General features: G+C 37.1%; 2 protein-coding genes across 2 annotated transcripts; both read right to left on the reverse strand.

The window, feature by feature from the left end:
- Window positions 1-33: 33 nt before the first annotated feature.
- Window positions 34-4,865, reverse strand: noc4l (nucleolar complex associated 4 homolog). Its single transcript, XM_088435275.1, has 15 exons — window positions 4,712-4,865; window positions 4,483-4,603; window positions 4,292-4,398; window positions 4,102-4,209; window positions 3,699-3,848; window positions 3,496-3,598; window positions 3,387-3,421; window positions 3,253-3,303; window positions 3,061-3,172; window positions 2,767-2,827; window positions 2,105-2,215; window positions 1,862-2,025; window positions 1,699-1,781; window positions 1,417-1,530; window positions 34-371 (listed from the first exon to the last, which is right to left on the reverse strand). Exons 1-15 carry the CDS (start codon window positions 4,862-4,864, stop codon window positions 252-254), a joined length of 1,593 nt encoding a protein of 530 aa, XP_088291401.1. The 5' UTR covers window position 4,865; the 3' UTR covers window positions 34-251.
- Window positions 4,866-5,277: 412 nt separating this feature from the next.
- Window positions 5,278-8,826, reverse strand: pus1 (pseudouridine synthase 1). Its single transcript, XM_088435893.1, has 6 exons — window positions 8,493-8,826; window positions 8,196-8,410; window positions 7,989-8,126; window positions 7,504-7,606; window positions 5,572-6,272; window positions 5,278-5,499 (listed from the first exon to the last, which is right to left on the reverse strand). Exons 1-6 carry the CDS (start codon window positions 8,554-8,556, stop codon window positions 5,467-5,469), a joined length of 1,254 nt encoding a protein of 417 aa, XP_088292019.1. The 5' UTR covers window positions 8,557-8,826; the 3' UTR covers window positions 5,278-5,466.
- Between the last annotated feature and the right edge of the window lie 1,687 nt (window positions 8,827-10,513).

Raw genomic sequence — 10,513 nt, forward strand, 5'->3', positions numbered from 1 at the left:
CAACAGAAAACAGACCAAAAAAGGGCCTTTAAAGATGATATGCTTCATTACTTTCATTTTATTTTAGGGCATGTTTTCACACTGGTTGCAGTTTGAACTACAAACATGAAACTAAAGGTGACAATAGTATAGCATGTGTTATGTTAAAAAAATACATACATGAGACACAGATTTTAACAAAGGCATGTTCGTGCTGAGTTGCAAAAAACCTGTACATATTTAATGGTCCTCAGTATTGATCCCACGCTCTTTCACTCCAGACAGAAGTGCTGTCCAATCACATCGTTGCCAACGTTCAGCAGCTGCGTGGCTGTTTCAAACTCCAGCGGGATGTTCTTGGTCGATGTCTTCTTCAGGTCTCGCTCCATCAGCTAAGTTAACAGAGAACATTTATTGTGCTGCCCTCATGGAAATCATGGATTAGCAGAAAACGAAAATCTGATGCGCGTCGCTTGAAATGTAGAGTAAGTGGAAATAGATGGTCAAGATACATGTGGAGAAGCAATATAGAACGAATATCACCACGTGTGGTGGTAGACGTCCTTAACGGCACACGCCGCCTACAGAGCAGGCATGCCATCTGTAAAACTCAACTTTGAAAAAAAAAAAAAGTCTTAAAAAAAAAAAATATAGATAATGCATTACAGTGTTCCCTCGCTATAACGTGGTTCACATTTCGCAGCCTCGCAGATTTTTGATGAATGAAAGGCCATTTATTTTAAAATAAATGTTATATCCTTTCACATTTTGCAGCCTTGCTGATTTTTGATGAATGAAAGGCCATTTATTTTTAAAATAAATGTTATTTATTTTATTTTTAAAATAAATGTTGTATCCTTGGGCCAACATTTATGATTTTATATATATATATATATATATATATATATATATATATATATATTTTTTTTTTTTTTTTTTTTTTGGGCTATTTAAATGAGAAAATTCAGAAAAAAACATTGATGGCTGTCTGAGAAAATTATAAACTGAGTGGGAAATATATACACACACACAAGTGTGTGTGTGTGTGTATATATATATATATATATATATATATATATATATATATATATATACACACACACACACACACACATACGTGTGTGTGAAACAACAAACAAATGAAAATGTCTGTAAATGGATGAATTTAAAAGAATGAAAAAAGATTTATGATAGATGAAAAAGCGCTTTAAAAAATAATTTTAAAAATGAAAAAATACTGCACATACAATGTACATACATTGACACTCCTAAGCTATTGTTATACTCTCTACTTGAGTCAATAAACAGCCTCTACAAAACACAATTTTGAAATAAATACATTCCTTAATTAACTTAATAAGCACACATTCAAACATGTAATGGTTTACACACAAGCACAAAGACGAAAATAATAATAGTTTCGAAAAGCCAGATCACCTCAAATGTTGATATCTCAAGCACCTCGCGGATGTCGTCTTCCTTTTGCGACAAAGGTCTGTTGATCAACATGGCAGTTTTGGCCACATCTGGATGGTAATGCCTCTGCAGCGTCTGCAGGAGAAACCCGGCAGACACTTATATTCAATATCCAACCCCCCTGTCTCTGATAATGCAATAATAAGAAAATTGATGGCTCTTTTTAAAAATATTTTTCTATTAAGTCTTTTAGAAAGCGGCAGTGACTAAGCCGTAGTTATGACGTCAGCAAAGCGCACACACCTGAATTTCCCACAGGCTGCTCTCTAAGGCACGGCACTGAGCGGGGTCCTCCTCATCCATTAGATATGGGTCTTCCAAAGGTTCTGCCATTATGAAACGCATTTTACACACAATTAAGAGGCTTGGGGGGGTTAAATCCCCCTGATGTATAAGAAGACCCTACCATCATCTGCGCCGGGCTTGTGAATTAGGACTCGGCAAGACGGGTGGCGGCGGATCAGGTTGTAGATAAAAGGAAGTACGACGAGGAGCGCTGTAGGCGGGGCTGTGAGGGCCAATCGGGCCAAGCGTTTGGCAAAAGCTGCCACGAGGTACAGTGGCAGGTGGCTGCAGTTGAAATGGTTCACAAATGTTCAAGGATTTTCATCGGATGAGCTGATCATTGGATGGTGTACGAAGGTTTTACCTGGAACTAAGGAACAGGTTGGCCAAATGGAAAAAGCGGGCTCTGTACTTGACATGGAAAATGGAGGGTTCAAGGAGATTGTACAATTTCCTGTAGAAGTCTGGGTAATCTCTGGAACACATCCAATACAAACTATATTAGGTGCATATTTAAAATTTAAAAAAAATTAAATAAAAACTCACTTGGCCCAAAAAATAAATTGAAGTTGTTTTTTTCATCATCAAACAAGACAAAATAAATAACAATGATTGGTAAATAAACTCTAAATAAAAAAAGGCGTATAACACAAAATCTAATAACAAAATAGTTATTTTTTTACGGTTTTTAAAGGTCTTTTTTATTTTAATTAAAACTGAACTTATTTATGACTTGTTTACTGGTTTGGTGGTTATATGTTACAAAATTGGTTAATAATTAATAATGCATTTCTTAAGCAAGAACAAACATTTTTGAATGTCTTATTTTGTCTTGAAAACTAAGACACACAGAGGACTAAAAAAAAGCTAAGAAATAACTGTTGAGAGAAAAATTCCGAGCAGTCGGACGATTTTCGTTTTTTAAGATTGATGTGACAAACAATTATCGATTAATTTTATTCATCATAGACCCTCTAATATTTGCACACACTTAAATATATCAACAGTATGACATACAATACTCACAGGTTGTGTTTATGTATGAGGACAAAAAGTCCATTGAGGGCCAACAGGCTGATTGCTCCACCTATTCGAAAAAAAGAGAGTAATGCGTCTTGATTGGTGACCTTACACACGCGAAAATAACGTGAGATTTAATCTGGTAATGTTTCGATTGATCGTCTCAACAAGCCCTTTGTCGTGCTTGCTTGGTGTCCTGTGTGTACAGATGAATGAGGGGGTTCAAGTTAACCCCTAAATTTGTATACCATAACACCTCTGATGGACCAGTAGAAAAGGCATGTGAAAAATAAAGCCTACCAACATCATAGGCTGCAGTCAAGAAGTCGATCATCAGCGTGGGTTTACTCATGTGGGGCAATATGGCATCATGGAGGATGACCAACACCTTTTTATACATATTACTTGGCAACTAAAATGTCAAACAGACAAGACAGGGAAGTTTAGGCAGTATTTTAAATGTGGAGCTAGAAAAGCCAAGTTTTTACATGCCTTATACTTAAGGAAGCCAAGCCACATCCTTTCAAAGGTACGCTTGTGTTCCTGAGGTGAGAAAAGAACAAGAAACTCTGTAAGAGCATTGCAACATCACCAAGTTTGTTGTAAGTTAAGGAGAACCGACGTACAAGTAGTTTAGCAGCTTTCCAGTCTTCATGTTTAGCTGAAACAAGTGCATAGAAGACAATACGTGTCATTACAATGAATATTCAATTAAAAAAAAAAAGCAAGTCTCACCTTCCTGTTTGACCATGAAGTTGGTAAGCTCCGACTCCTCCCTTGGCATGCTGATGTTGGACATGAGAGTGAAAGCGTTGCTTTGATATATAGGCATCACTTCCTGGGATGTAAAAACAAACAAAAAAGGTACATGCATTACTTTTAATAACACGTCTTGAATGACAATGAAAAGCACAGTAATAACCACGTAGTTGTGTTACCCCTTTGCTTTTGTCCATGACTTTTCCCATATTCTCACGGATGGAGCTCATGACATAATAGCGTACATCTTCTTTCTCCAGGAACTCATGGAGCCGAGACATCAGCAGAGTCATGTCCATCGTTCGGGACAGCAGTCTGTCCACTATTGCCTATACAAGACATGAAATAGAGAAAATTGAGCTCTTTATATAGGAAATAAAATGTGGATACGTAAAGAGGGTGAAAGAGGGGACATATTAAATGTGACTTTAAAAAAAATCTGTTATTGCTCCAAAAATAAAAATGCATTATAAGCAGTGATGTAAAATAATTAGGATCATTTATGGTCCTTAAGGTTTTTATTAACCAATTTATTTAGGGATGAATGGTGTCTCCTTTTTGCTGTTGAATGATAAAATCTACCTGCATCAGTTCCCTGGGAAAACTGTAGTGTTCACTCCAGTCCAAGTCATCAAGAGGATGTTGACCTTCTCCGGCTGCAAACTTCATCAGGCAACACAAGGAAGCTTCCTGTTCAGAAAAATGATGGTTAAAAATATATATATAGCTCAATGATTTGGTTACTGTATATTCAATTTTTGAGCCAACTCACCTGGACCACATGCAGTTCATGACTAAGATGTTCAAGAAGCATCTCCACGCAGTTGTTGTAACGGTGTCTCATGAAGATATTATATTTGACTTCAGCACTGTATTCACCTGGTAATTAAATGCATAGTTTAAAACGCAGAGCAAGTGTGTTACGTGCAGACAATTTGGATGTTTAGATGAAGATTCACTCACCGGTAAGAGCGTCGTCTTCTTCTGGTAGTTTGCCTTTAAAGAGTTCGTTTCTTTCCAAAAGCGTGCAAAATAAATTCCCGCATGCCTCGACAGCGGAGACGACATCTTTCTCTTTTTCTGACTGCAAGGAGACACCATAGACATAACATTGTTTTGAACGGCAGCATATTAGCAAAGCAAACATTGTTTTGAACGGCAGCATGTTAGCATAGCAATGTGTTTAACGTACCTGAAGAAACTCAAATATGTCAAAAATGTCATTGGCGCGTTTTCTGCTTTCAAGCATACCATCGACTCTATTGTTTAGGTCAATTTTAGCCTTTTTTACACTTTTATCTGCGGCTTTCGCCAGCTTCACGTTGCGTTTCAGGGAGGGCGCCATGTTTGTGTATGAATAGGGGAGGGGTGGAGGAGGATCCTTCTTCTTCCACTTCAACTCAGAATGGTACATTGCTGCTCCCTAATGGCTATTTATGGAACTGAACTTTCTTTAGCTGTATTATGGAGCATAACAAATGTACAGTACTGTACTAGTATATTGACTCAGTAAATAGGGAGTTAGTGCTTTAATTACAAAATTATAGTATAATTTAATACGTACGTACACTGATCCAATAGAGTAAGGTGGCTTTAAAGTCTGAACTGCGAGTACTTTTGCTTTTTGTATGTATACGACCTAATAATTCTGACTTTCATTTCCTTATCACTTACCTTCTTGAGGGTCATGGTTTGATTAATAACCAAATCTAAAACAAGCTAGAGTGCCATGGAATGACTGACCGCATAGACTGGGCACAATGTTATAACAAAAAGAGCTTTTATTATTTTTTATTTGAGTACAGTAACTATGCAATCTGTGTGATTGAAACAATAACAACACCCCAATGAGGAAACCTGATTACTTGAAAATGATAAGAAATGAGATATATAAAGTTTATACATTAAGGAAAAAAAAAATCATGAAAAAAAACGTCTGTTTTCTTCTTAATCTGAGTCATTTGGAATATCTGCATCATCCTGTAAGAATAAAAGCAATAATTAGTCACGATAAATGCAAAAAAAAACAAATTCCTAAATACTCCTTGATACCTCTTTTTGCTCTTTATTGTTCTGCATTTCAGCGGCGGTGCCTTGGAAGTCATGAATGGGCAGCGTTGCCATCCAGCTGCGCATGGAGCCCTCCTGGCACTCCGTCTCCACAATGGTGGGATAAATATGAGCCTCCTTGAAAGCCTTGATGGCTTCCTCTTCACCATCCCATTCCAGACACTCGTGGAGGCCGTCCCCTCCGAAGCGTTTGTTATACCTGTCAAAATGAACCCTCTCCAAGACCAAGCCAAGTCCCGGAGCTTTGGGAACGTCCACTTTGTCTTCTTCCCAACTGCGGTCAATCACGTTCTCCTCTGCGTATCCCTTGACGACGGCGATCACAAGGCCGATCATCTTGCGGATTTGGTGCATCATAAAGCTCTGGCCTCGCACCTTGATGACGGCGAATTCGTTATTGCTGAGGATAAAAGGCTCCCCGCAGGACATCTCTGTGATGTATCGACGGGCGCTGGGGTCCTTTGGTGTCTTCTGGGACGTGAAGTTGTGGAAGTTGTGGGTTCCTTTGTATCGAGCGAACAGATGGTTGACTCTATGAAGCGTCTCCGGATCGAGGCGAAAGGACGCCGTGTCACTCGTGTCGACGTCTTTATGGGAAAAGGCCACCGTCGGAAGAAGGTAAGAATACGTGCGAGCGTCACAGTTGTTTTTGGAATTGAAGCCTTGGGTTACTCGTTTCACACCTGCGGTTAGAGGGCCGGGGGGAAAAAAAATGGTCATGCCTTTAGATAGGAGCCATAGTCAGAACTCAAAACGAGGGATGGAGCGTTGGCCCGCATTTCAAGCTAGCGGTACTCGCGATGGTTGGCAATCCCTTTTGTTGTCATTTTACTACTGGGAATTAAGATGATGTATTTCTGATAGATGCCCATTAAAGTCAACCCAAAATATTTCTTTCAAATATGTTCTATATGCTCTTACTAGTCAAAACACAGCATTGTGATTACTACTGGGCTTGTGGAATATGAAATAAACAGCAAAAGCAAACTATTTCAACCAATCATTTTGCCGCCTGAAAATGACATCACAGTTGCACGGTGTTGACGTAACAACCAATCACAGCTCATCTGTTTTTTGAGTTATGTCATGTGATATTTGAGAGGCGAGCCGTGATAGGTTATTACTTGAGCTCTGAGCAACTGTGATGCTATGTTCAGTTTGCAGCAACAGGTAAGAAGGTTGCTCTCTTAGAAGGTTAAAAAAAAAAGTAGATTTTGCTGTTTGATTCTTTTTACGCTAACACAATATTAATAAAAAAAAAAAAAAATTAAAATTGTGGGTCCAGAAAGAACAAATTACTGTCAAGAAAATTATATCTATCTATATATCTCTCTCTCTCTCTCTCTCTCTCTATCTATATATATATATATATATATATATATATATATATATATATATATATATATATATATATATATATATATATATATATATATATATATATATATATATATATGAAAATGTATCATTAATTCCATTTAATTCCAATAAAAAAGGGATTGTCCACTTGTTTAGCCGTTTAAGAGTAAAAACATAATTGTGGATAATCAATTTGATAACTAAATCACTTTTCACATACAACAAATACTTTTAAAAACACATTTTGCCACTTGCTGTCGGCTTAAAATGACATCATGTGCTGACAGCTCAGGTAACGCCCAATCACAGCTCAAATTGTGAATATCACATGACCAACAGGTGAGCCATGATTGGTCATCTCTCAAGCCTTGAGCACAGGTGATGTCATTTTTAGTCGACAGCAAGTGAAAAAAATTGTACTTGAAAGTATAAATTGTACATGAAAAATAACTTCATAAAATAGAGACAAAGACAAATTATTATATTTTTTTTTACTGTTATTATTACCTGGCAACCATACTTGACCCATTTACTGTTAATGAAAAAAACTCTTACCAAGGATTCTGATTTGAGGTGGAAGATGCTTGTTGATTTTTTCAACAATATCTTCAATCATCCACAGCTTGAGAGACACCACTTGTCCTGCTGCTGACACACCCTTAAAAATATCACAAAAATCAAAATGTCATGAAAAATGATGTGCAAGATGACTGTAGATAGTGATTAATTATATTGTTACAGGACAGTCATAGCCTGCATGTGCCAAGTATTTAGTCAATCTACCTCATAGTTTTGAGATTCTGGGTTCAAATCTCTGATGCGGACAATTTTAAATGATCTATACAAACACATTCCAAAAACATGTTTGTCATTTGTAAACGTCAGTGTTTGTTAAATGTGAGTTCTCTGTGTGCTCTGCGATTAGGTGTTCAGGATGCACCATGTCTCCAAACCAACATCTCAGATCGGCGCCAGCATCACATTCAAGCTGAATGATGACGAGCACTGTAAAAATGGATAGATGGAGATAACGGTCTTACCTTATCAGTCCTGGCACATCTTTGGAAAGACATCTTCTTCATTTCATCACCGTGGTTTTCAGGGATGCAGCCCGATTTGATAAGTGCTGCAACGAGATCATCTTCTATTGTCCTGAATTGAGTGTTTCCAGGATTTCGCTAAACAAAACATTGTAGGAATTAACACCCCAAAATGCTGAAATTTCAGAGCATAGCTTTATTATGTACCTGCATTCCATAGTACCCCTTGCCACAGTACGCCATAAGGAGAATCACTTTCTTTTTGGGGTATCTCCTTTCCTCTTCAGGGTTATCTCCCTCACATTTGGCTCTTTTTGTTGTTTGAACAATATCATTTTCATCTTTGGATCGTTTCAAGGGATTGACAGTCGGTTCGTTTTGTGAAACTTCACTCATGTTGGAAAGGAATTTAAAAAGAACACCTGAAGGACGATGCATTTGAACCATTACAAATATGTGCGAAAAGTTCATTGAAATTCATTTGACATGTGTGGACAATCTTACCGTTTGATGCTACTACTCTTCTACTGGTAACCAAGGTGCTCAGCAGCAATCGGATTTCAAACATGTCCCGTAAGCCATTTGGGGCATACGGTATTTGTGATTTAGGGGGCACGATGCAGCCGAAACGATACGATGCAAGATGATGAAGCTAGCACGAAATAATGGAAGATATCGTAAATAAAACAAAACTAGATGAGAACGCAGACAAGATTATTTAACGCGCTACACAAGAAAACTTGACTTTTTTGATAACACAAGTTAGAGCTATATTTATTTAATTGTCCAGATCGCTACTATCCGGGCACATGGAAAAAAGTCAACTTTGACCCCGGATGTAAATATCACGGGATAACTTTTGGTGCATTAGCGCCATCTCCTGAATGGAGTTCGAATGCACTTAACTGATTGTTACGCGTTTCTATAACTTTTCTCTATGCTGAATTTATTAATGTTTAAAACGAAAGAAAAGCTTTTACTAAACATTAATTTTAAACTAATTTTATTTTCACTCTTGTAGTATGTTTGGTTCAAACGTATTATACCCGATATACCTATTAAAGGAATATGCGTGCCACTTGTTTGGCCTTTTTCACGAGTAAAAATGTTTTTGTCAAAAATTTGATGACTGAATTACCTTTTTGTATAATTCATACTTTTTAAAACGCATTATTCCACTTACTGTTGACTGAAAAAGACCAAGCACTCATCCACTGAGCTGCTTTTCAGTCGACTGCAAGTGGAAAAGTGTGTTGTAAAGATATTATTGACAAAATGTAAACTTTTTACTGCTGACAATTGTTCAGTAATTAGTATTAGTATTAGAATTAGTATTATTAAGTATTTGAAGGATTAAATTGCTGGCAAAAGAACAGTACATTTGGTAGGACAGTGAACAAGCAACGGGCAAGATGCAGCTTTCTAAACTATTAAATCTTTACCATCCAATTGCCTGATAAAAAAGGTTCATCTTGCAAGACTTGATGTCCTTCAAGACAGGAAGAGCAATCGGCATTGAGAAATTTGCAAACTTTTATTTTTGAACTGTACAGCTAAGGTTTTTTTGAATCTCAAGCATTTATTCACAATGCTTTGGAAAAAATAAGAAATTTAAATGCAGGGAGAAGACTGTGCAGAATATATGAGCACAAAGGTACGGAAATGAACAAATACAGATCTTCAATAAAAATTCTAGTGCTTAGAAAATTTGTAAGCTGAAATGTCTTCATTTTGTGTTTTGGGGTGTGTGTTAGCTTCTTTTATCCACTGGAATGCAACAAAGGTCTGGAATTATTTCAAATGCAACTTTTGTGACAGTGCTGTAGTGTATTTATAACACCCCAATTAAAGCTCAAGGGCAAATAAGGTAAGCTATGTAATTGGTCCTCCTCAGAACATCATTACCATTTGTTCCACTTAATGGAGTCAAATATGCTGTTAAAATATCAACAGGATTAGAAAACGTGCAATCTTGAGTTGCAGTAGTCGTATGCGGCAGATCTCTAATGGGGGTACAAGTGACCCTGGGCATGAAGGCATCTCAAGGGGTACGTGAGGTTCTGCAGGTGTCAGCAAATCACACTGAATGATTTTTAATGCCAAGGCAGGAACAGTCAAATTTTCTTTTCAAATTAAGAGCAAATTAAATGAAAGATAAAGAAAAATATTACTAAATTGTTTTGAAGAGACTCCTCTCACTGTATGCCATCATCTTCTGGAGTTGCTGAATAAAATATGCCTAGAGATACCAGCTCAAATGTAGTTCCAAAGTTCAATTATTAACACATGATGGAGCAGTCCTTTTTTAAGTTTCGTTGTTTTTTTTTTCATCCTAAAGTGTTTTGTTGATTATTGGTACTTGGCTGGCAAAATAAAACAAAATTAAATATAACACAGGTGCACATCCTCCTCATAGTTCAGAAGTTGAGAGTTCGAATCCGACCAATTTGTGGATTCTGCACGTTTCGGTGAGGAATAAGTGCGATTGGGTGAAGGGTGTTTTATTTAATTTGACCAATATTCTT

Source organism: Hippichthys cyanospilos, chromosome 15 (genome assembly GCF_059441005.1).
Source record: "Hippichthys cyanospilos isolate Australia breed blue-spotted pipefish chromosome 15, RoL_Hcya_1.0, whole genome shotgun sequence".
Lineage (NCBI taxonomy): Eukaryota > Metazoa > Chordata > Actinopteri > Syngnathiformes > Syngnathidae > Hippichthys > Hippichthys cyanospilos.